Source organism: Hemitrygon akajei, chromosome 7, assembly GCF_048418815.1.
Source record: "Hemitrygon akajei chromosome 7, sHemAka1.3, whole genome shotgun sequence".
NCBI classification, from domain to species: Eukaryota; Metazoa; Chordata; class Chondrichthyes; order Myliobatiformes; family Dasyatidae; genus Hemitrygon; species Hemitrygon akajei.
In genome coordinates, this window is record NC_133130.1 from 96,681,729 (window position 1) to 96,708,671 (window position 26,943).

At 41.9% G+C, this 26,943-nt stretch overlaps 1 protein-coding gene across 1 annotated transcript in view; it reads left to right on the forward strand.

Moving 5' to 3' along the window:
• galm (galactose mutarotase) overlaps window positions 1-26,943 on the forward strand; it is a 50,770-nt gene that overhangs the window by 15,815 nt on the left and 8,012 nt on the right. Inside the window, exons 3-5 of the mRNA XM_073051512.1 lie at window positions 10,585-10,791; window positions 14,558-14,639; window positions 16,280-16,421. Coding sequence (XP_072907613.1) covers window positions 10,585-10,791; window positions 14,558-14,639; window positions 16,280-16,421 — 431 coding nt within the window. The remainder of the gene's footprint in view (window positions 1-10,584; window positions 10,792-14,557; window positions 14,640-16,279; window positions 16,422-26,943) is intronic.

Below are 26,943 nucleotides of genomic sequence, written 5' to 3' on the forward strand. Positions count from 1 at the left end.
TTCAAGTGCACCATTACTGTGTTTGTAATTTCCTTTATAATTTCACTCCTGTACCTGCTACACCTCTACAGGCTCCTGCTAGACAAGCATTGTGGAGTGATGTTCTAACAAACTTTCCATGTTAAACTGTGTCTGTCCCAAAGATCTCAATTTAGCAATTGGATGTTTCCTTGCACCTCACAGGAGACCTGGTCACAGCAGGACTAAAAGTGTTTGACATTCAGTCTGCCAGTTATCCGTCCTGGAATCCAAGCTTTCTCAATGCTGTGGAAGGACTAAACCTCAAACCTACCAAAGAACTAGACCTCTCTATAAGTGGCTTGGTGGGGAGTCACTGCAACATGCAAGAGGAGTTAGAGTAGTTCACATTGATAATCCAGCTAAGGGTTAACAAATGCTGTGGCAGAGGCTGTTCTAATGCAATGGCTCTCCAGAGGCAAATGAAGAATCTCTCTTCAGCAGATTTGATAATTTTCCAAAGCTCTCACACAAAGAACCATGGATGCTACTAGAGCTTGAAGATCTGTTGTTAGAACTGCAAAAAATGAGTGTTACCTACTAGGACTGAGTTTCTTGGAACCAGCAAGAGCAATAAATCTGAAAGTGGAGAAATTGCTCATCTTATGAATTATCCACTTTTAAAGAACAGTGGATAATTGAAGGGTTCAAGTATAAAACAAAGCATTTTGCCCCCATCCGTCATTTTCATCCTTTGTGCAATTTGTCTGCCACATGGAGAAATGCGAAATGCCCTAGTTTTGTGCTCTCCACTTCCGGCAACACCTCATTCAAAGAGAGGTCTCCAGCAAATGCATGGAAAACCAAAACCCCTATCAAAGTTAACGGAACTGAAGTAAAAAACTCTTATCATGAACCCTGATAGACAATGTCCAGTCCATAAGAAACTTTACCCCTTAAGGAAATGCAGAGTATTCAGAGAAATACTGCTTGTAGACCAAAGATGGTTTCTAACGGAGCACTAAATATGTTTTAAGTGTTGTGCTCAAACAGCACACCAAGCAACAAACTGTAAAGCTCTCACATACTTAACTGAGTGCAACAGTGACCAACACATAACAACTGTTCTTTCAGGCCAACACTTTGGGCTACTACTGGTTCCCGCACACCTATAGTGGAGCACAGTGGCGAGCCAGTTGAGCATCCATCAAATGTAGCTACTTCCTCATGTACTGTGGTATGCAGGAGAGGCTTCCAAGGCAAATCATGCTCTAAATGTTTCTAGCCAACATCTACCCAAAGGGAAATTCTGAGCAAAAAATAAAAGCATATGTGAGATTGGATGATCAGAGCATTGTGTTTTTGGCAAAATTAACATTCTATGACATATTCAGTATTCACCAAGTTCTGTTTCCCCATACATTTAAATACATATTCTGGAAGGTCCGAAGTGCCAAAAGAAAAGCCAATGGATTTGTCATAGAGTTAATAAGTGGGGAGGTCTACTTACCCTTAGCAACCCTCATTGAGTGCAACCATATTCCCAGCAACACGAATGAAATTTTAACTCCTGAAGCTGCACATAGTTATTCACATCTTATGCCCAACAGCTGGGCCTGGGCTGGGTCATCATGGGTGAGGTCTGCCTTCATGCTGCTCATCAGCCCACTGTCAGCATATTTAAGCCTGGAGAAAGGGTCCCCAAGTAATTTCAGACATGTGAGAGTAGAATCTGTTTGAAAGAAAAGATTGTTAGTAAGTAGTCTAAGTGCCCAACATATTTACCTCTGCACAACCAGATTTAGGCAAGCTGGTCTTCTGTCACTTGGAAGATGATTATAAGCTGGCATCTTCCATTGAAGATGAGGTCTTCCTTCGAATCATAAAGAAAAAGAGTTTAGCAAAAGCAAGTCAAACTGTTGGGTAGCTCACCTTCCTTTTTGCTCGCTATGACAATTCCTACTAAATAACAGGGGACAGGTCCTTAGTTGACTCACGTCCCTCAGTTGCACATTGAGAAGGAATCCAGAAATGAAAGATCATTACATGGAGAGTCTCTTCAGGAACAATTATGCTGAGTTAACTCCTCCACCAGATCCCAACAAAGAAAACTGGTATTCGCCCAATATTCAAACACGAGGAAATCTGCAGATGCTGGAAAACCAAGCAACACACACAAAATGCTGGTGGAACGCAGCAGGTCAGGCAGCATCGATAGGAAGAAGTACCGTCAACATTTCGGGCCAAGACCCTGCATCAGGACTAACTTTCAAATCTCTTACTATCTTTTCTTTCAGTTAGTCCTGACGAAGGGTCTTGGCCCGAAATGTCGACAGTGCTTCTCCCTATAGATGCTGCCTGGCCTGCTGTGTTCCACCAGCATTTTGTGTGTTATTCGCCCATTGTTGGTGTTTACCAACCCCAGAAATCTGCTCAAAAACAAATTGCCCTTGATTCAAGTGCACAGTTCAAAAGCCTATCACTGAACAATGTGCTCTTGCATGGTTTAGATCTCAGTAATTCTGTTCGGGGTCCTCATACGCTTCAAAACTGAGTCCATTGCAGTGATAACAGACATGGAACAAATGTTCCACGGCTTCCTTGGGAGAGATGATCATTGAGACATATTCCTGTAGTTCCGTGATCACCAACTGGACAATGAGATTCTGGAGTACTGCTACTCCAGTCAGCATCCAGGGATGCAGGTTGAGCTTAGATAGAAGGGATGTCCCACTCCCTAAAGAGAAACATGATTAGTGACGGCAATGGTGTTCTTCCCTTCAGGATCTTAAAGGTTTAAAGATTCCAAGAACCTACACAGCAATTCCTCAGCCTAAAAGAAAGAAGTCTGTATTTTCTGTGATGCATAAACAAAAGCTATTGCTGGTGTTGCATACCTGAAGGTTACAAATGTATTGGATATAATGAGATCACAAGCAAGATCTCACCATACCAAAACTTGAACTCAGTGCTGCTATACTAGCAGTTGAGATGGTAGAGATAATAACAGAAGAGCTAGACAATGAACTAGATGGTACAAAGTTCTTTAGCGACAGCAAGGTTGTGTTCAGTTATGTATTTAAGGAGATTCTATGCTTATGTACAAAATAGAACCCAACATATCAGGCATTCAACTCAGAAGAGTCAATGAACTATGTTCCTAATGACTTCAGCCCAGCCGATCATTCCACAAGAGGGCTCCAAGCTAATGAGCTCACCCTCTCCTCATGGTTAACTGGCTCAGCATTTCTTGTTGACTACCATGAGGAACATTGTTAAGGCCAGTATTTTCAAAGTGGAACAGTTAAAGACTGTGTAGTAAAACTGTTTTCAAGACCAGTTTCCGAGACTATCCTTCTATTGCTAAAGACTTCAGAAAGTGATCGTTTGAATTTTAGTTTCAGTATTTAAGTTTGACATCCTATGGATGGCAGGCAGGAATTGTTCTGGCCTTAAAAGGCACAGTTCATTTTGTATGTAGAATGTTTTTTATATCATTTCTTGCGGGTAATTTGGATTCAATTTGAAGCGCACAGTGGAAAGCCATCCATCTTCATCCTCAATTTATTTGCCCTTGAAATAGCAATATCTTTTCACAAGTAAGATCTCAATAAATACCCTGAAGAAGGCTTCCATATCGGGTGATTTTTGAGAAGGTGTTTAACTCGCTGACTAGCTATATATATATATATATACGCACTGCGAGTGCAGTAGAGGAGCTGCATTCAAGCAGTATATACTGCATTGTTTCCTGACAAGAGCATTCCCTACAAAATGACTGTATCATGCATCTCAATTCTGAAGAAATTATTCAACCTAGTATGTCCAATACATAAACATGTAAGTATAACTTCCCTCCTGGTACACCCATCTCCCATTTGAGTTCCTGCCATCCTTTCTTGTCCTTATCCCAACTTTGTTGCCACAGTGATCAAATAGACTTTTTAATTATGTCTTTCATCTCCCTCTTATGCAAAGGCACGACTCCATTTACATTCTTGATTTTAAGTGATTGCTTTGGCAAGAATGTCTGCCACCTCGTTTCCTTTTACACCTACATGGGCAGAGACCCATAAGAAATGGATCTCTGCCTAGACCTTGCAGTCTCAACAGATGTTATCCAATCTCAAGAAGAATGTTTGGCTTACAATTTGAAATACATATTTTAATAGATGTCAAAACCAAGAGTGAATCAGAGCTCAGAATTATATAATCAGGGTGTACTACTTCTACCCATTCCAAGGCTAAAATGACAGCAACCTTCTCAGGTGTGAATACTGAGATTTTGTCCTGTAATCTTTTCTTAATACTCACCTGAAACTTTGGAACAGAAACAGAAACACCAGAACAACCTGTCACTGGAACATCTGTAGATATGTTTAAAAGGCTATAATGTCTGCCTTGCATATATTGCTGAATTTACTGTGCCACTGATAAGGATCATTCTTCATCTTGATCTTTCCTTGAAGGCTATCAACCCACAGGCAAAGGGAAAAACCATGGAGAAGTGACAGAAAGGGGTACGCTGGGACATAATCTACATTAAACAACCCAAGACTTTGTGCCCATTCATTTCCCATCCAACCAAAACTGAACACCTTATGAATGCAGTGTTCCCAACTCTCTACTAACGTTGCCAATAATGGCTGATCAACTTTAAGTCCTCTTACACTAACCCAGTAAATCATTACTAATTGTAACCTGTGTAGATGTAAAGGTACTTCACCAACTTCTACCAGTAATGCCAAAATTGGGATGATTTAATAGCATCACAACATAATCTCAAAGCTTGAGCTTGAAATTTATTTAGGGGCTTCAAGACTGCTGGTGAGGCTGGCCCATAAGCAAAACATCCATAATCAAAGAGCAATCTGATCAATACAATATACGTTTGTCCTACTCACACCTCAATCACACACAACTAAGTACCTGAGCACATTAAGGGCTTTTTTACAGTTCTTTAAAATTTTATTCACGTGCACCTTCTGTGTTAGCCTTTTGTCCATCCACCCACCTAGAAACTTTACCACTGACTCTGTTTAAGAGATTTACCCCTATAACTTAAGATCAATTGTGGATGTAATGTTCTTTTTAGAAAAACAAATAACTTGAGTCTTTGCACCCCACCAACATCCCCATTCTCTACTTCATTAAAAGCTGCCTGCATTTTCCTAACTATATAATTTAAATTCCTGCCTCTCTTCCACACTGCACCATCATCAGCATATATCGATTTGGAAATGTCTGAGCCAACATTTAAGAAAATATAATTAATCATAATATTAAAAAGGAGTGAGCTACTCACACTCCCCTGTGGAGTCCCATTCTCTATCTCATACTCCTTAGACAATGTTGTTCCCACCCGAACTTGTATCTTCCTGTCACATAAAAAATCTTGAATCCATTTGGACATTATACCACCTATTCCCTTCTTTTCCAGTTTAAGCAGCAACATCTGTGTCCATAACATATCATAAGCTTTCTCTACATCAAATAAAATTGCTACCACTGGTTCTTTATTAGCCTTACAAATACCAGATTCCAAACTAACTGAACCACTTGACTATGTCTCAGTGCTTTTATGCATTGAGTTGCTGCCATATGATTGGCTGATAAGATATTTGCATTAACAAGCAGGTATACAGGTGTACCTAATACAGTGGTCACTGAAAGCATATTTATCCCTCGTGTAATATTCCTAATCCAGGTTTGGAAAAGAAAAAAACTATAGATGCTGAAAATCTGTGGAACGAAAAAACAAAAGTTGTTTGAAACGCTCGGCAATTTGAGCAGCATCTGTGGAGAGAAAGAAAAGGAGGTTAATATTTCAGATCAATAACAAGCTCTAACGAAAAGTTATTGATCTTTAGATATTTGTGATTTTAGTCATTAACATTTACCTTGTTTCCCTCTCCACATTCGCTGCCTGATCTTCTGAGCATGTCTAGCATTTTCTATCTATATTTTGGTTATTGTCAACATGGCTGATAGCAGCACTTTACTATGTGAAGATTTTATAGAATCAAAGAATTTCTATTCTTTGCTTCATGTTTCCTACAACTGCCACTGCACTACACAAGTACAATTAAAAAACAGAAAATGACAACGATGGTCAGTAACCAAGGGTCAGTGGAAACCAAGACAAATTGTCAAATTGGATCAAAATTCGTTTGGCAAGTGGGGAGAGTGTGATGGTGGAAGGTTGTTTTTGCAATTGAATGCCTATAACCAGTTGTGTCCCGTGAGGAGTGTTGCTGGGACTCTTATTGCTTGTAATGTCTGTGAGTGTAATGTCCGCCTTGCCCAAAAACAGACAGTACACCATATGCGATTAAATGAGTACAATTTATAAAGATTACTATAACTAAGTGATTAATAACGATACAGTATATATGGAGGAAAAGAAAATAAAGAAAAGGCGCCAAACTTATCAAAGTCCAAACCACTTCGTGCACAACCATTGGAGCTCAATTCCTGAAGTCTTCTGGCCACCATTCGATCCCCTCCGAACTCCTCGACTCACAGCTCAGGACCACCCAAAGTGGTCAACCAAACACATCTATCTTCGTCTCCTCTCCTCAGGGTACCTCCTGGCCTCGGACGCCCCCCCCCCCCCTTGGGGTCTGTTCCTCGCTCCATTTACAGCATCGCGTCCTCTCTCTCTCACCCCCTTGCGCCGATCTCCCCAAAAGCCCGCCAACAATAGCTTATAGACTCAGAAGAAAGAACATTAATCCCAATTGGTTTACAAAGGAATACAATTCTCGTTATCAGTAAATTTTAACCCAAACAAGCTTCCAGCACTCTCTCGCAACAAAGAAGCATTCCTACTTTTAACAAAATAAAGCTATTTTGATTACATACACAGTAACAAAGAAAAAGAAGAAATCCCCTTTATACTCTCCCCCCACCAAATAAAAGTCATGTCCTCATGACTATTAAATAACTCGCCACCTTTCCTGCCAACACACCCTAACCCAAGCACGAACAGTGACATCTCCTCCCCACACAGTAAACCTCACGCCCTGTTCCTCAGGCGCTACATAGGCCAACTATCTGGGAGTTCCCTAATCCTTCTGAGACCTCCGTACCCCCTCACCTAAACCCTTCAGTCTTGGACACAACTGGGGATACCTCGGGCCTGCTACCAACTCCTCTCTCAACCTCTCACTCATGCCCCCCCACTGCACACAGCTAACCCTCCCCACTACACCTGACTCAGTGGGAGAAGGGCCAAAGGTCTCTTCCTCAATCGAGGGAAAGTCAGCAAAAGGCAGCATGTACCACACATCCAGCACATTATCCATCGAATCTGTATTCTTCTTCATGACTACTTCCAGATCAACTTTCTCCAGTCTCTCCGTCTTCATTTCAAACTTGATTCTGTAGAGACAGTCACTCATGAGCTGCGACCTTCGCCAGCCCTGGCACGTGTCCAGAAAACACTTTAACTTTGTAGTTCTTAGCCGCTCCTGCAACAACCTCACTTCATATTCTCCTGAGGCAAATCCAAATACCAAGAGATCATCCACATATGCCAAAACTCCAAACACCTCCACATCCCCCGTGGTCTTCCACATGCCCCGCAGGAAGGTTGCAAGGGCTCCGGATATGCCCTGTGGCATCTTTTCGGACTGGAAGACTCCTAGGGAATTTATAACGGCCGTCTTCTCCTTATCGGCCTCACTCATCAGGATCTGGCAACATCCACTCCTCAGATCCAGCACCTTAAACCACTTCGCACCACTCAGATAGGCCATCGCCTCTTCGGCCCTCAGGGCCATATTCTGGTCACTGACAGTCCGCCTCTTCAGCGCAATATAATCCACACACACGCTGCCTACGTCTTCCACGGCTTCAGGGGCCAGTCGCCGCAACCTCTCTCTCACCGAGGTGTCTTCAGCGGTCAACTCCCCTCCCTCGTGGTATTTCGCAGCGTCCACTAAGAGGGTCTCACCCTCAGATACTTCCCCCAGGCCGTACCACCACCGGCTCTTGTTTGAATTCGGTATCGGCCCAATGCTGCTACACACGTCCGCACAAGCAGCTCGAAACTCTGGGTGCATCGACTATGCCTCCAAACAGCGCTCACCCGCCTCCTCCGGGCAGGCCCCCAAGCGCACCAGCAGGATATTGGTTCTCTCCAGAACCGAAACGCTGCCTGTCTCAACAGTCTCCGGACACGTCAGCATTAACGATTCACGAACCTCAGTCACCTCCACATTTGCCTCTAAGAACTCCATTTTCACTGACCAACAACCGTCGTCTAGATAATCACCGGCACTGGTACCCCAAATCTCCAGTGCCCTCAATGTCGTCAAGGGTAAATGCTTCCAATAATGGTTATAAAACAAACTGTACAGCAACTTAACCGGCGCCCCGGTGTCGAGGATGGCTTTAACTTGGCTTCCATCCATCCATCCATAACGACACCTGAGTGCGTGGTCCCTCTAAGTCTTCAGGAATAGGGTCTGTTCCTTTTGGGAGTTCCTTGGTCCATTGCTGGGAATGTGCTCCCCCAGAGACCCCAAGCCGTTCCCCCACTGGGCCTCCTCTAAGTTTCCCGACACCTCTCGGATCAACTGAACAACTGAGGGAGGAGCTGATCCCCTTGACAGATCCCCCTGGCACCGCAAGCAATTTACCTGCCCTCCTAACCAAAAGGGATACCCTAAAAACTTTCCACCAATCTCCTGCCACGGATATGATAAGCCCCCCAGCTGCGGCATTTGACTTCCAGTCAAACCACACGCATTTTCCCACACTTTCACATAACTGACAGCTGTCACCCCGAGGTAATTGTACCCGACAGTTCTAACAACTCCACCAGCCCGCCTACTCAAACTTCCAACCAATTCCTGTCGCTTTCCCTCAGCCAAGCACTGCCACTCACCCAGCAACTGAGAAGTCCGCTCTGCCCACATCTCCGCCCCTTTAGGGCTGGACATTATTCCAACAACCGGGCGGAGCCTACCACTGCTGAAACATCCCAACTTGTCACTCCTCACTCTCCGAACAGTATGGACAACCCATGGCCCCACCACCATTTCGTCAGCGTTAGTCGGAACTCGAACAACGACCTCCGGGCTACCAACAGCAGCCACCCCACCCAACACACATGCAGCGATAACCACCATCGCACCCTACAAAGGGACACCAGCTCTTTGCCGCAGACATAATTTAAAGAGGGTGATCACACAGCTTCCACAGAAATCAATCCCGGACGAGCCCCCACAATGTAACCCCCTGGGTTGCCTCAGGCTCGCTCAGCTCGTTCTCGTCTAGGGGGAGCAGCCGTCGGCCCCACCAAACTGGGTAATCAGCTGGTGTGGATGCTGTGTGATGTCCCCGCCTCGCCCAAAAACAGACAGTACACCATATGCGATTAAATGAGTACAATTTATAAAGATTACTATAACTAAGTGATTAATAACGATACAGTATATATGGAGGAAAAGAAAATAAAGAAAAGGCGCCAAACTTATCAAAGTCCAAACCACTTCGTGCACAACCATTGGAGCTCAATTCCTGAAGTCTTCTGGCCACCATTCGATCCCCTCCGAACTCCTCGACTCACAGCTCAGGACCACCCAAAGTGGTCAACCAAACACATCTATCTTCGTCTCCTCTCCTCAGGGTACCTCCTGGCCTCGGACGCCCCCCCCCCTTGGGGTCTGTTCCTCGCTCCGTTTACAGCATCGCGTCCTCTCTCTCTCACCCCCTCGCGCCGATCTCCCCAAAAGCCTGCCAACAATAGCTTACAGACTCAGAAGAAAGAACAACATTAATCCCAATTGGTTTACAAAGGAATACAATTCTCGTTATCAGTAAATTTTAACCCAAATAAGCTTCCAGCACTCTCTCGCAACAAAGCATTCTTACTTTTAACAGAACAAAGAAGCCATTTTGATTACATACACAGTAACAAAGAAAAAGAAGAAATCCCCTTTACATAGATAATGTAGACCTTTGTTTGAATCTGAGAGAGATAAAACCAGAGGACCTAGATTTAGGGTAAGGAGGAAGAGATTTAGATGGGATCTGAGAAATAACTTTCTTCACCCGGAGAGTGGTGAGTATGTAGAATGCATTGCTTGATAAAGTGGTGAAAACTGGGTCACTGACAACACTTAAGAAATGTTTAGAGGTACACTTGAATTCTTAGACACAAAGGGCTATGGACAAAGTGCTGGGAATTGGGAAGTTTACCCATATGGATAGATTGGGCTGAATAGCTTGTCTCCATGCCATATGAGTCTGTGACTCTAAGTTAGACAGCATCTGTGGAAGAGAAACAGTTAACATTAACTTCAGCAACACCCCTGTTTCTCTTTCCATGCTGGAGCCTGACCGGTAGAGTATTTCCAGTATTATCTGTGTTTATTTCTAGTATCTGCAGTTTTTGATCTATACTTCATAGTATTTCATTTGTTGTAATGTGCCTGGATGTCCAGAGGTTGTAAGAAGCCTCTGTATAAAATACAAGTCTCTTTTTTACTGTTGCAAAGTGTGTTGATTGTATTTCCCCTGTACCTACATTAGATCCGAATCCAATTTTCACAGCCATTTTGTTGACTAACTTGGTAGATAATTTTGGTTGCTATTTAATTTCTATTTTCACTGCAGGTCCTTTGGACGCCTGAAGTCCTACCCAATGGAGTGAGATTTTCAATGACGAGTGCTGATGGTGAAGAGGGATATCCTGGGGAGCTTAAAGTCTGGGTGACTTATGTGCTGGATGGAAAAGAACTGACTATTAACTACAAGGCTGAAGCCACTAAAACCACACCAATAAACCTGACCAACCATTCCTACTTCAATCTAGCTGGACATGTATGTTCATTTGATTTGGGGCAGTGCAATGGTGTGGCAGTTAGCATTACACTTTACAGCACCGGTGACGCTAGTTCAACTCCCACTGCTGTTTGTACGTTTTCCCTATCACCACGTGGATTTCCTTCCACATTCCAAAGACTTACATGTTGGGGTTAATAAATTGAGGCCATGCTATGCTGGAGCCGGAAGCGTGGCAACTCTTGTGGGCTGTCCCCCACCCAGCACATCCTCAGACTGTGTTGGTTGTTCACACAAACTACGCAAGTCACTATGTTTCAGTATTTCGATGTACATGTGACAAGTAAACATAATCTAATAAGTTCAAAAGCGATAAGTAATGGTGTGATTGGATAGAGTGAAAGTAAAAGTAACATGCTTTAACTTGGCCTATAACATTGAATATTCCACACTGTTTATAGTCCATCTGAATTCCAAACCATCAAGGAGTTTAGACAATAATAGGGGTATGGAGCGAGGTTCCTAACAAGCAACAATATCTCATTATAACTTTCCTTCCCACATTCTCTGCCTGACAATTACAAGCTAGGAAAAGTAATTACAGGGGGCAATGGCCATTGATTGCCAGAGATTGTTTTTGGCAATCAGAAGATACTGAGGCTTAATGAAACACAGGCTTTTCCCACTCACTGGAAATACAGATATTGTTCAAAATACTAAACAGAAGAAATACTGCAGATGCTGGAAATCCAAAGTAAGACACACAAAATACTAGAGGGACTCAGCAGGTCAAGCAGCATCTGTGGAAAGAAATAGAGTCAACATTTTGGGCCAAGGCCCTTCATCAAGACTGGAAAGGAAGGGGGAAGAAGCCAGAATAAGATAATGGGGAGAGGGGAAGGAGTACAAGCTGGAAGGTGATAGATGAAGCCAGATGAGAGGGAATAAAGAAGAAGGAATTTGATAGGAGAGGAGAATGGACCATCGGAGAAAAGGAAGGAGGAGCACTGGGGAGATGGGGGGTGGGGTAATAGGCAGATGAGGGGAAGAGAAAGACTAAGAGGGGAGCTAGAATGGGGAATAGAAAAGGAGATAAAGGGGAGGGGGGAGAAATTACAGGAAGGTAAGAGAAGCCGATGTTCATGCCAGCAGGTCAGAGGCTACCCAGAATAGGAGATAAAAAGTAAAATACTGTTGAATTATGGGCTGATTGGTGAATGAGATTAGTAGAGGGGAGTAGAAAATCACTAATCTTGTACATCTCAGACAACTCCTGTCTCCAGTTTGACTTACATATTTCCGTTACAACAGTGTATGTCATTCAGTGAATATTGATTTGACTCTAAGGTATTTTATGCTATTTTCTATACTCCAGGTCATAACAACGGATTATTTTTAGTTCTCACTACCATCCAGAAATTGTGCAAGTTACCTTACACTAATTATTGAGCCTTCCGGAAGGAGTTTCTCTTCTTTGATAATTTTCTTTAAAAGAATTATAAATCAGGCCCACAGTCAGAGAAACTCTATGTATCTGGGATCTTCCCTTATGAGGCAATGAAGCCTGACCACAAACAATGCTGGTGGAGTGGGCTTTCCTATATGCTAGGGATACCAGTTACCAGTCTTTTGGGGGCATTCGATGTCAAGTTTGCTGAGGTGTATGTTTGAGATCCACTCACATCACTGGGAGTAGTGGCCCCCCTTGGGGTATGTGGCCTGGATCTCTGCAGAACTCTTAATTATTTTTAAGATGGGCGGGGGACAGCTTCCTTTTTAGAATATAGAACAGGCCCTTCAACTAACAATGTTGTGCTGACACTTTAACCTAATCCAAGATTAATCAAACCCTTCCCTCCCACATAGCCCTTGGTGTTTTTTTTCCATTTGTGTCATTTTGTGCTGGGAAGTCCCTTCTCTAACTTAGAAGTAATGATGGGATCTAAATGCAAATTAAGTCATAACTGTAAAGGATCAATCAAGTGTGAAAAATTTTGTAAGGTAGGATATTTTACAAATTGGGTTTCTTTTCCTTGCCTCATAGTATTTAGTTCTCCTCTCTGCCCAGTCTCCACTTTTAGCTGGTATTTCACTATGTTCCAAAGCTATTTCCAGGGCTCCACGTGAAGCCAAGATTATCACTAGGTACCACGTGGGCTTGTCTGTTCTTTCTTACTGTTCGTGAATTTGTAGGACATTGGCACCAGTATTGCTGAAGGAGAATCTTACAATTTTTTGGACTCCATCTGAACTATGTCATGGGACCAAGCTCCTGGCGAATTGCAAACCTAGGGCTTTAAACTAAATAATAGGGTTCAACAGATTCGAAAATATAGATAAAATGAAAGGGAAGAAGGGTGCAAGAGATGTTACTGAAGGGTCCAGAATAAAAGTACAAGGTAAAGTTCAGAAAAGAATAAGAATTTAACTTCAGACAGATTTGAGAAATGGGGTGGGGAATACAGGGATGAAGATGTTATATTTGAATGCATGCAGTATATAAAATTAGATAGCTGAGTTTATAGCACATTTAGAAATTTGCAGGTACTGCAATGTGGGCATTACAAAGAAAATCACAACTGGATCTAAATATCCAAAGATACACATCATATCGAAAGGACCAGCAAGTTGGCAGAGGGGAAGAGATGGCTTTACTGATAAAAAAATTAAATCATATCCAGAGCAAGAAGCGACATGGCATCAGACAATACAGAATACTTGTGGATAAAAAATTTTTAAATTATTTAAGGATATAAATAATGATGGGAGTTATATACAGGCCTCCAAATAATAGCCAGAATGTGGAGTACAAATTACAATTGGAGATAGAAAAGGCACGTAAAAAGCAATGTTACGATGGCCATGGGTGACCCCAGTATGCAAGTAGACTGGGAAAATCAGGTTTTCAATCAAGGAAAATGGCAATTGTGGATTTGGTATTACTCCATGAATCAAATTTGTTTAGCTTCAAGCAGAGGAATCCTTTGAAGGCCATGATTATAAAATGCTAGCATTCACCCTGCAGTTTGAGAGGGATAAGTTAAAATTGAATGTATTAGGATTACGATTGAGTGAAGGTAACTACAGTGGCATGAGAAAGGAGCTGACTAAAGTTGATTGCAAGGGAGCACTATCAAGGATGACAGTAGAGCAACAATGGCTAGAGCTTCTGAGAGTAATTCAGAAGATGTAAGATAATTTCATCCCAAAGAAGAAGCAGCTTTCTAAAGGGAGGTTGAGGCATCTGTGGATGACAAGGAAAGTCAAAGGCAGCATAAAAAAAAGGACATACAATATTGCAAAAACTACTCGGAATCTAGAGAATTAGGAAGCTCTTAAAAACCAACAGAAGGCAACTAAAATCTGAAACACAAAGGTAAGCTAAACTAATGATATAAAAGAGAGGTGAGAGTGGATATTGGACTGCACGGAAATGGTTTCGGAGAGTGGTAGTGGGGAACAAAGAATTGACAAATGAACTGAATGAGTATGTTTCATCAAACTTCACTGTGGATGACACCTGCAACATGCCAGCAATTTGAGAGAACTGGGGAAAGTTGGTTAGAAGTGAGATTTTATTGTCTTTATTGTCTGGATGGCTAAAAGCTGCCAGTTGTGGGCTATAGAAATTAAGGGATCCTTAGAGGCCAGAGTTATAGAGATCCCTAAATCTGTAGAGCTGGACAAGGTTGCAGAGTGAGGGAGGGCTGAGATTGTGGAGGTAGTTGAACACCAGAATGAGATGAAATGCACTTTGCTGTAATACTTCCAGCTTCAACATTTCTCTTCCTTCTTTCTCATTTAGGGAACCCCCAATATCTATGACCATGAAGTTTCAATAGAAGCTGATCACTATCTACCGGTTGACAAGACATTAATTCCAACTGGTAAGAATGTACTTGTTACTCTTTTCTACAAAAGGGTAGAGAAGTAGGAATGTTGAAAATTTAAATTTGAGACATATAATCGCCCACCCTTGGCTTAGTTTGGCTTAAATGCATACACATTCAGCTATTCCACTCACTATTTCTCCATTTTATTGGTTTTGCAATGGGTAGGTTACCAGAATGAACCAGGGAATAAAAATTATATTTTATGAGGCATGTCTGAAGGTTTTTAAACTTTTATTTGAAATGTAAAAGATGTAAAATTAAATAGATATATTTAATATATCTATATATTTGTTGTGATCGGGTGGGCTGCAGCAATTGGTAGTTGTTCACAATCCATATTGGTTTGGATAAGGTGATCAAGTAAAATATATCCATATTTACGGACAATACAATGCAAGGTGATAGTGGGCTGCAAGTAGGTGCAGAGGATTCAGAAATATAAACCTTAAGTGAAAGGACAAGAGCTTGGTAGACTGAATATAATATGGAAAACATGGAAGTCATCAAACTGAGTTTTTTAATGGTGAGGGATTTAAAGTTGTTGGTGCTCAGAGGAGCCTGAATACCTTTGTACACAAATCATTAACACACGTGTATGCTATGCATTAAGAAAGGCAAATGACCTTTACACAGAAGACAATTGAATACAAGATTAAAGACATACCTACAATAGAGTCTTGGAACATTGTGTACATGTCTTGTCTCCTTGCCAAAGAATATACTTGAAATTGGGAAAGTTCAGCAATAATTCACTTAATTAATTACCAAAGTGGCAAAATTTTCATTGAGGGTCTAAGGAAATGGTCCATATTCCATTGAACTTAGAAGAATGAGAAGTAATTGCATTGAAGCATAAAAACATCTCAAGCGAAGTTCAATTTATACAGATGACCTTTCAAGGCAATAACTAGTTAACACTGGGTACAAAACATTGAGAATGCTTTCTAAGGCAAAACAAGTGAATCTGCAGTTGCTGGAAATAAATAAAAAGAAAAATTGCTGTCAGAACTCAGCAGGCCAGACAGCATCTATGAGAGGAGGTAGTGACGACGTTTCGGGCCGAAACGCTTCATCAGGAGTTTGAAATGTAAAAGATGTAAAATTAAATAGATATATTTAATATATCTATATATTTGTTGTGATCAGGTGGGCTGCAGCAATTGAAGGGTTTTGGCCCAAAACATCGTCACTACCTCCTCCTGTAGATGCTGTCTGGCCTGCTGAGTTCTGCCAGCATTTTGTGTTTTTATGAGAATGCTTTCTAGTATTTTTTTTAAATTTCCATTTATAGTAGCGTCATGGCCTTAGCAAATGAAAGGCTTCTGATGTATTATTACATCTGAGACAGGAAATCTGGCAGACAGTATGAATCATGCAGCTTCTACGATGGCTGTTAATTGGTAATCAGATAATCTATCATCGCGATATTTTATGAGACAGTATTGGCCAGGATGATGAGAACTTGCACAGTGTTCTTCAAAACACCTCATGAGAGCAGGACGGATGTTTATGTCAAGAGAAACAAAATTTTTGTAACCTAGCAATGATATTTAATCAGAGGCTTTCTGTTCTGTATTACAAATGGGGGTAAGCCAATGGTGTAGAAATTTAATATATATTTCTGGTTCATAAAGGTGAAATTGCCCCAGTGGCAAACACTTACTTTGATCTGAGAAAACCTGTAGTACTTGGAAACCTCATTGAGAATAAGCTAATGGAAGGCTTTGACCACAATTTCTGTTTAAGCCTCTCAAGGCAACGATCGCCTTGTGCAAGGTAAGCAGCCTAATAAAAATTAACATCATCTTGAACTTAACAGAAAATTTTTTATTTTCTAATCTTTTTCCCACCCATACTTAAAATTATGCATTCTCTGTATTTTCTAGCATGTAATTTTATTCATGTTTTTAAACAAATATACATGACTTAAACCTGCAGTTCACTTGCTGCCAGGAAAGACAAAAGTAAAACACTGTACAAGGTCTGTGTGTAGGTCTTAGACCATAAGATATAGGAACAGAATTTGGCCACTTGGTCCATCAAGTCTGCTTCACCATTCCATCATGACTGCTTTATTATCCCTCACAACCCCATTCTCCTGCCTTCTCCTCATAGACTTTGATGCCCTGACTAATCAAGAACCTATCAAACAAATGTACCCAATGACTTGTCCTCCACAGCTGTCTGTGCCAATGAATTCTACAAATTCACCCTCTGGCTAATGAAATTCCTCCTCATCCTGTTCTAAAGAGATGTCCTTCAATTCTGAGGCTGTAAACTCCCCTGCTATAGGAAACACTGTGTCAAAGTCCATTCTACCTAGCCCTCTTATTATTCAATAGGTTTACACCAGATTCTTCTAAACATCAGCAAGTACAGGCCCAGAGCTATCAAACACTCCTCATATGTTTACCCTATCATTCTCGTGAACCTCCTCTGGACCTTCTCCAATGTCAGTACATCCTTTTTTAGATAAGGGACCAAAACAGCTCACAGTGCTCCAAGTGCTGTCTGACCAATGTCTTATAAAGCTTGAGCATTGTCCTTGCTCTTATATTCTAGTCTTCTAGAAATGAATGCTAACATTGCATCTGTAATCTCTGAGCTTTCTCCCCATTTAGAAGATACTCTGTATTTATTCTTTCTACAGAAGGGCATGACCATACACTACCCTACACTATATTCCATCTGCCACTTATTTCTCCATTCTCCTAATCTGTCTGAGTACTCCTGCTTCCTCAATACTACCTGCCCCTCTATCTATTTTTGTATCATCCAATTGAAGCCATCAATTCCAAATCATTGAGAAAAGAAGTGGCTCAAATACCAATCACCAGCATTGGTCACTAGCAGCCAACTAGAAAAGACCCCCTTTAATCCTACTCTTCGTCTCCTGCTGATCAGCCAATCTTCTATCCATGCTAGTGTCATTCCTGTAATAACCATGGGCTTTTATCTTGTTTAGCAGCATCATATGCTGCACTTTGTTGAAGGCCTTCTGAAAATTCAAGTAAACAACATTCTCTTTAGTCTATCTAGCCTATTATTTCCTCAAATAATTCTAACAGATTTGTCGGGCAAGATTTCCCCTGAAGGAAACCATGCTGACTTTGGCCTATTTATCGTGTTCCTCCAAGTATCCCAAAACCTTATCCTTAATAATGGACTCCAGTATCTTACCAACCATTGAAGTCAGGCTAACTGGCCTATAATTTCCTGTGGAAAGAGTGGAATGGCATTTTCAATTTTCCAGTCCTCTGGAACAGTTACAAAACCTGGTGATTTTTGAAAAATCACTACTAATGCCTCCACAATCTCTTCAGCTACCTCTTTCAGAACTCTGGGTGAATTTCATCTTGTCCAAATGTTTTACCCACCTTCAGAGTTTTTAGTTTCCCAAGCACCTTTTCCTTGTTAATAACAACTAAACTTATGTACTTCTACCCCTTGACACTTTTGAATTTCTGGCATACTGCTGGTGTCTTCCAAAATGAATATTGACGTAAAATATCGAGTTCATTTGTCGTTTCCTTGTCCCCCTTTACTGCCTCTTAGTATGATTTTCCAGCAGTCCAATATCCACTCTTGGCTCTCTTTTACTCTTTATATATCTGAAACAAAAATACATTTGATGTCCTCTTTTATATTATTGGCTAGCTTACACTCATGTTTCATTATTCTCATTGCTTTATTAGTTGTTTTTTGTTAGCCTTTAAAGGCTTCCCAATCCTCTAGCTTCCCACTATTTTTTGTTATATTGTATGTCCTCTGTTTTCCTTTTATGCTGTCTTTGACTTTCCTTGTTCATCACAGTTGCATCATCTTCCATTTAAAATACTGTACTTCTTCATCTTTGTGATGTATCTACCCTGCCCTTCTGAATTGCTCCCACAAACTTCAGCCAGTTCTTTTCTGATATCATCCCTGCTAGTGTCCCCTTCCAATCAGTTTTGGCCAGCTCCTCTCTCATGCCACTGTAATACTGATACATCTGATCTTAACTTCTCCCTTTCAAACTGCAGGTTAAATTCTATCATATTATGATCACTGTCTCCTAAGAGTTGCTTTACCTTAAGCTCCCTAAACAAATCTGGTGCCTTTCACAACACCCAGTGCAGAATTGCCTTATCTCTAGTGGGCTCAGCCACAAGCTGTTCTAAAAAGCATAGGCATTCTACAAATTTCTTATCTTGGGATCCAGCACCAACCTGATTTCCCAATCTTCCGCATACTGAAATCCCCTGTAACATTACCCTTTATACATGCCTTTTCTATCTCCTGTTGTAATTTGTAATCCTCATCTCCTGGCTACTGTTCAGAAGCCTGTATATAACTCTCAGTGGGCTTTTTGCCCTTGCAGTTTCTCAACATACCCACAAGGATTCTACATCTTCTGATCCTATGCCACCTTTTTCTAAGGATTTGATTTCATTTTTTTATCAGCTGAGACACCCCACCTCTTCTGCCTACCTGTCTGTCCTTTCAATACAATTTGTGTATCCTTGGACATTAAGCTCCCAACTCTGATCTTCTTTCAGCCATGACTCAGTGATGCCAACAATGTTATACCTGCTAAACTCTAACTGCACTAGAAGATCATCTACCTTATTCCAATTACTGCATGCATTCTTAAATAACACCTTTGGTCATCTATTCATGACCCTTTTCAATTTTGGCCCCATGTTACTGGAAGTTAAACTTTTAACCCTTTCTAAACATTTGGTCTTTTCATTTATTCAGGAGACCTTCATAATCTCTCCCGCACTCTCCTTCCCTTTTGCTTTATCTTCATTGTTCCATTGCTGAACCTACTTTTTAACTTAAGGACACACTTCAACTCATCCTGCTGACTGCAGTTTGGCTCATTAATAAGTTAATAAAATGTAATTCACAATGAATGTAGTGTGCAGCATAGGTAAACAGAAAAACAGTGCAGTAAAGTAAAAAGTAAACTATTTGCTGTCCTAGTGATGAGACCTCGGTGCTGAGAAGGGTATTCATTAGTCTCACAGCCTGAAGGAAGAAGCTATTACCCAGTCTGGCAGTCCTAGTCCTGATGCTCCTGTACCTCATTCCTGATAGTAATGGTTCAAAGAGACTGTGGGATGGGTTGTAGGGATCCTCAATAATCCTTTGGGCCCTTCTTCTACAACACTGCTTGTAAGTGTGTCAAATAGTGGAGAAGGAAACCCTGGTGATCCTCTCTGCAGTTTTTACCGTCCTCTGTAGGGTCTTGTGGTCCAATGGCTTGCAGTTTCTGTACCACACTGATGTAGCCAGACAAGGTGATCCTGTAAAAAGTTGTGAGTGCAGGCAAGGAGGCTTGCATGCCTCAGTCTCCTCAGAAATTGTAAATGCTGCTGTGCCTTCTCAACTAATGAGGTGGTGGTGTGGGTCCAAGTTAGAATGTCAGTTATGTGCACACCAAGGAACTTTGTGCTCTTCACTCCCTCCACAGCAGAGCCATGGATGTATAATGGAGAGCGGTCGACCCGCACCTTCCTGAAGTCCACACTCACCTCTTTAGTCTTGTCCACGTTGAGACTCAAGTTGTTGTTCTCGCACCAGTTGACAAGCCTCTCTACCTCCTCTCTGTGTGCCGACTCACTGTTGATGAGGCCAACGCTGTAGTATCGTCAGTGAACTTGATGATGAGGTTTGAGCTGAACCTGGCTGTGCAGTCAGGAGTCAGCATCAGGCTGAGCACACAACCCTGGGGGTTCCGCGTGATGGAGCTCGAGATGTTGCTGTCAACTCGTACTGACTGGGGTCTCTCCATCAAGGAGTCCAAGTTCCAGTTACCGAGAAAGGTGTTGAGTCCCAACAAGTGCAGTTTATCCACCAGCTTCTGAGAAATGATCGTGTTAAAATGCAGAGCTAAAGTTGATGAACAATATCCTGGCATATGAGACGTTGTTTTTCTAGGTGGGACAGGACAGATTGGAGGGTCGAGGCTATGACGTCCTCAGTGGACTTGTTTGAGCAGTCGGCTAATTGGAAAGGGTCCAGTGTATCACACAAGATGCTGGAGGAACATAGCAGGTCAGGAGCATCTATGGAAATGAATAAACAGTCAATGTTTCATGCCGAGACCTTTCTTCAGGACTGAGAAGAAAGGGGGAAGGTGCAGCTGGAAAATGGGATTTTATAAGATCCATTACCAGCCGCTCAAAGCATTTCATGATTGTTTGAAATCATTGCCACTGGGCAGTAATCATTTAGGCTGGTCACCATCACTCTCTTGTGCACCAGAATGTTGGTGGCAGCCTTTAAGCCTGCAGGGACAGGGGACTGTTTCAAGGAGATACTAAAGATGTTCATTAAGACCTCTGTTAGCTAGGCTGCACAGTTCCTCAGCATCTGACCAGGAATGTTGTTGGTACTTGTATACCAACTACCCCATCCCCCTGCCAAATTAGTTTAAACCCTCCCCAACAGCTCTAGCAAACCTGCCTGCCTTATCCGTGGATTCTGTATGCGCGGATTCAATCAACCATGGATCGGAAAAACCCGGAAGTTCTTTCTCCAGCACTCGTTGTTTGTGCATGTACAGACTATTTTTCTTGTCATTATTCCATAAACAATACTGTATAACAACTATTTACATAGTGTTTACATTGTATTAGGTATTATAAGTAATCTAGAAATGACTTAAAAGTACAGGCAGTCCCCAGGTTATGAATAAGTTCCATTCCTGAGTCCGTCTTTAAGTCGGATTTGAGGTCGGAACAGGTACATCCGGTATTATTTAGCGTCAGTTAGTCAAATGTTTTTCTTAGTATATAGTACATATTCTACCTTTCTATGCATATAAAACACTTAAGAAACATATGTATTTCAATAATTTAACCACTGCGTTGCTTAGTAATAATTGTAGCTTTCACCAGGGCAGGGCCTTTCACATGTTCCATTAAAATTGTTCCGATCGTTGACCGACTATAGCCTAACGCTTTTCTAATGACCAATGGTGTTTCACCTCTTTCCGATTGCTTTTACTTCCACCTTAGTTTCAATTGTGATCGCGATTATTTTCATGAACAGAAACACTACAGATTCAGAGCTGCAATGCCAGGTCCTAATGTCCACTGCACGGAGACATGTTAAATAAAGTCTGGGGTTCTGCTGGGTCCTAAAGACAACCGCACTGATCACATTAAATAAGGGACTTGAGTATCCACGAATTTTGGTATCCGCAGGGGGTCCCGGAACCAATCTCCCGCAGATAAGGAGGGCCGACTGTATATCGGTCCCCCTCAAGTTCAAGTTTAACCCATCCTTCTGATAAAGGTCATTCCTTCCCCAGAAGAGATTCCAATGATCCAGAAATCTGAAACACTGCCCCCTGCACTAATTCCTCAGCCATGTATTCATCTGCTAAATTATCATATTCTTATCCTCACTGGCATTTGGCACAGGCAGCAATCCAGAAATTATAACCCTTGAAATCCTGCTTTTCTTCTTGTTCTCTAGCTCCCTATACTATTTCTTCAGGACCTTATTTCTAACTTGTGTTGTTGGTTCTAATACGTACTATGACTTCTAGCTGTTTTACCCTCCCCTTCAGAATTCTGTGGAGCCAATCCAAGATGTTCCTGACCTGGCGTCTGAGACAACATATCATCCAGATGTAACTTTCACAAACACAGAATCTTCATTCAGCTCCTCTAACTATGGAATCCCCTATCACTCCTCTTCTTCCTGCTCCCCTTCTGAGCCACAGTCAGACTCAGTGACAGAGACCAGGTTGCTGTGGCTTTTCCCCAGTTGGTTGTCTGCCCCAAAATCTTTATGCACGTCCATTGATATCCTAACAATGCTTCCACACTTTTCTCACTCTCTTCAGCTGGCCAGTTTAAGGGAGAGTGGCACATATTTAGCTTGCATCTGTATACGTCCTTTCACTACATTAGGAATCCCGAAGTAGCATGCAAGCAGTGACTGTTACAGCGTAGGATATGTAGCAGCAAATGGTGCATTTTAGGATCTGTCATGATTATGTAGCAGAATTTTGCTCATAGATTAAAAACTGGTGAGAACAGAACATAGAACAGGACAGTACAAAGCCTACAATGTTGTGCTGACCTTTTAACCTGCTCCAAGATCAATCTAACTGTTCCCTCCCACAGAGCCATCCACTTTTCTATCATCCATTTGCCTATCAAAGAGTTTCTTAAATGCCTCTACTACCACCACCCCTAGCAGTGTGTTCAGCGTAATAAAACTTATCTCTGACATCCCCCATATTTTCCTCCTCTCACTTTAAAATCATGCCCCATCATATTTACCATAATATGTGGGGATTTACTACACTTTAATTGATGCTGTGCTATGAACTGACATTTTTTCCCCAAGATCTCCCCTCAAGCACTCTCGATGTTCATTGTTCAAGTCAAGACTTGCATCAATCCTGAAGCAGGGACTCAACCCAAAAGGTCAACAATCCCCTTCCCCCGCAGATACCTAACTTGCTGAGTTCCTCCAGCAGTTTGTTTGTTGCTGCAGGTAATTTATCAACTTACAGATGTTCCAGCTTCTCAAGCACCTCCTTAGTAATAGTGACTGCCCTGACACTCACAGATTTCCAGCATGCTGCTGGAGTTATCCACAATGATATTCAGTTCCTCAGCCATTTCTTTGTTCCCCATTATTACCTCTTTAGCACCAGTTTCCAGTGGTCCAATATCCAATGTTGATTTTTAAAAGCTTCCCAATCCTCTAGCTTCCTGCTAACTTATTGCTGTTTTGTATTGTCCTCTGTTTTGCTTTTATGTTGTCTTTGACTTCACTTGCCAGCCATGGTTGCCTCATCCTGCCTTTAGAATGCTTCTTCTCCTTTGGGGTGAACTGATCTGTGTCTTCTGAATTACTTCCAGAAACTCCAGAAACTGCTCTACTGACATACTTGCTCATGTCCCCTTCCAATCATCTTTAGCCAGCTCCTCACTCATGCCTCTGTAGTTACCTTCTCTCAACTATTATACATCTGGTTTTAGCTTCACCCTCTCAAACTGCAGGGTGAATTTTATCATACTATGATCATTACCTCCTAAAAGTTCCTTTACCTTAAGATCCTTAATCAAAACCAGTTCATTATAGGGCACCCAATTCAAAATTACCTTTTTCCTAGTATGCTCAAGCACCAGCTCCTCTAAAAGTCATCTACTGTAATAGGCATTCTACAAATTCCTTCTCTTGGGATCCAGCACCAACCTGATTTTCCCAATCTGCCTGCATATTGAAGTTCCCCAGTGCTAACATGTCAGTGCTAACAATCATAACATTGTCATTGTTTACATACCTTTTCTACCTCCTTTTGTTAGTTTGTACCTGGTTACTGTTTGGTGGCTGATAAATAACTCCCATCAGGATCTTTATACCTTTTCAATTTCTTAAATCTATCAAAAGGGTTCTGCAACTTCTGATCTAATGTCATTTCATTCTAAGAATTTGATTTCATTATTTTACCAATGGAGCTACTTGCCCCTCTTCTTACCTGCTTGTCCTTTCAATATGATGTGTATCCTTGGTGGTTAAGCTCCCAGCTTGATGTTCCTTCAACGAAGATTATTTGCTACCCACAACATCATATCTGACAATTTCTAACTTCGCTACAAGCTCATCTACCTTATTTCGTATACTGCATGCATTCAAATCAAAGGATTTCAGAATTGTTTAACCTCAAGGAGCTATATTCCCACTCTAATTATGTTCTGGTCCTAGTAAGTTGTCCTTTGGTTCTATTAAACTAAACTTTGGTAGTTGTCTATTTGAGAAAGTATGGAGAGCGTGGTTCATTTCTAAGATATGTCCTATGAATGCAGCAGCATTGGATATGTTTAAGATGGCGCCAGTAAGTGGCGACCCTTTACATGCAGCTTCGAAGTGAATCATCAAATATTCTCATTTAGGACTCTCACAGATGAAATCCACAGTCACAGCCCTGGGTACTTTTTGCAACATCACTTTAAGACATTTAAAAGAACAATCAATACTCAAAATCGATGGACCTGGACGACATACTCAGGTCGCAACTGCAGTTCCCTTTTAAGAAAACAATAGTGGGGAAGATGCGCTGGTCTACAAGTACAACTGAAAAATAGAGGCCTTAGGCCCCCACTCCCAGCTATCCTGCTGGCAAATCTACCATCTCTGGAAAATAAAATTGAAGACTTCGGAGCAAGATTGCAGCACCAGAGGGACATCAGGGACTGCTGTGTACTTTGCTTCATGGAAACATGGCTCACCACCACTATTTTGGATGCAGCACTGCAGCCCAATGGCTTCACCATTCTCTGTAAAGACAGGACAGCTGAGTCTTTTAAGGTTAGAGGAGGTGGAGTATCCTTTATGATTAACTCATGGTAGTGTAAAGACATGACAGTATTGTCTCAATCCTGCTCACCTGTCCTGGAACATCTAGCAGTCAAATGTAGTCCACTTTATCTGCCGAGGGAGTTTTCTGCTATTATCCTGGTAGCAGTGTACATTCTGCCCCTGGCTTGGATCAGGCAGGCACTGGAGGAGCTGAGCACTATGATCAGTAGTCACAAAACAGCATGCCCAGATGCCTTCACAATCATTGCAGGGGATTTCAACCAGGTCAGTTTGACAAACTCTCTGAACAACTACCACCAACAGAGGAGCCACCATCAAGAATGCTTACCATGCCATCCCACAGCACACTTTGAAAAGTCCAATTGGCAGAGATTAAAGACTGCAGCACCGGTGGTGAGGACAAAGAAGGTATGTTGTAGGGAGGCGGAGGAGAGCTTACAGGACTGCTTTGAGTTGATAGGCTGGATGATATTCAGGGATTCATCTTAAAATCTAAATTAAAATGCCACATTTGTCACCAACTTCATCAACACCTGTGTTGATGAGTGAGTTCCTTCAAGAACATACTGGATATACTGAAACCAAAAGCCATGCATGAAACAGGAGATTCGTAGTCTGCTGAGGGCTAGATCTGTCGCATTCAAGACTGGTGATCCAGAACTACACAAGAAGTCCAGGTACAACCTACAGAAGGGCTGTCCTAAGAGCAAGAAAACTATTCAGAATGAAGTTAGAGGCAGAATCGGATGCATGTCAGCTGTGGCAGGGTTACAGCCATTACTTCCTATGAGGTGAAACCTAACATCATGAATGGCTGTGATGCTTCAGTCCCAGATGACCTAAATGCCTTTTATGCATGCTTTGAGAGGACGAATAAAACTACAGCAGTGCGAATCCCTGCAGCATCTGGTGACCCTGTGATCTCTGTCTCAGAAGCTGACTTTAGATCATCTTTCAAGAGGGTGAACCATCACAAAGTGTCAGGACCTGATAGTGTATCTGGTACTGTGTTGAAAATCTGTGCCAACCAACTGGACATCTTCAAGGACATCTTCAATCTCTCACTGCTGCTGTTGGACATTCCCACCTGCTTCAAAAGAGCACCAATCATACTGGTGCCCAAGAAGAGCAAGGTGAGCTGCCTCAGTGACTCTCACCCAGTTGCACTCACATTTACTGTGGAGAAGTGCTTTGAGAGGTTGATCATGGCTAGAATTAACAACTGCCTAAGCAGTGACCTGGACTTGCTACAATTTGCCCATCACCATAACAGGTCTATAGCAGATGTAATCTCACTAACTCGCCACTTAGCCTTGGATCACCTGCAGAACAGCAGTACCTATGTCAGATCGCTGTTGATTATAGCTTAACATTCAATGCCATCATACCCTCAGTTCTAATTTACAAACTCTAAAACCTGGGTAACATCTTTCTTTGCTGACAGTCAACACTTGCGCACTTCGAGTATGTGTGATTAGCCCACTAATCTACTCTCTCTACACACATGACTTGTGGCTAGGTACCATCTATAAATTTGTCATTGTGTCATTGACATAACCGTTGTTGACGGAATTTCAGATGGTGAAGAGGAGGCTTGCATGAGCGAGATAGATTAGCTGGTTGAGTGGTGTCACAACAACAACCTTGCACTTAATGTCAGTAAGACCAAGGAATTGATTGTAGACGTCAGGAAGGGAAATAGCGGGAAAACACCTGTCTTCATCGAGGGATCAACAGTGGAAAGGGTGAGTAATTTCAAGTTTCTGGGTGTCAAGAAAGAAAGATCTTCTGTGTGAAGATCTATCTTGGGTACAGCATACTGATGCAATTACTAAGAAGGCACAACAGCGGCTATATTTCATTCAGAGTTTGAGGAGACTTGGTCTGTCACCAAAGACTTTAGCAAATTTATACAGGTGTACCATGGAGAGTATTCCATACCAGACTAGTTGCATCACTGACT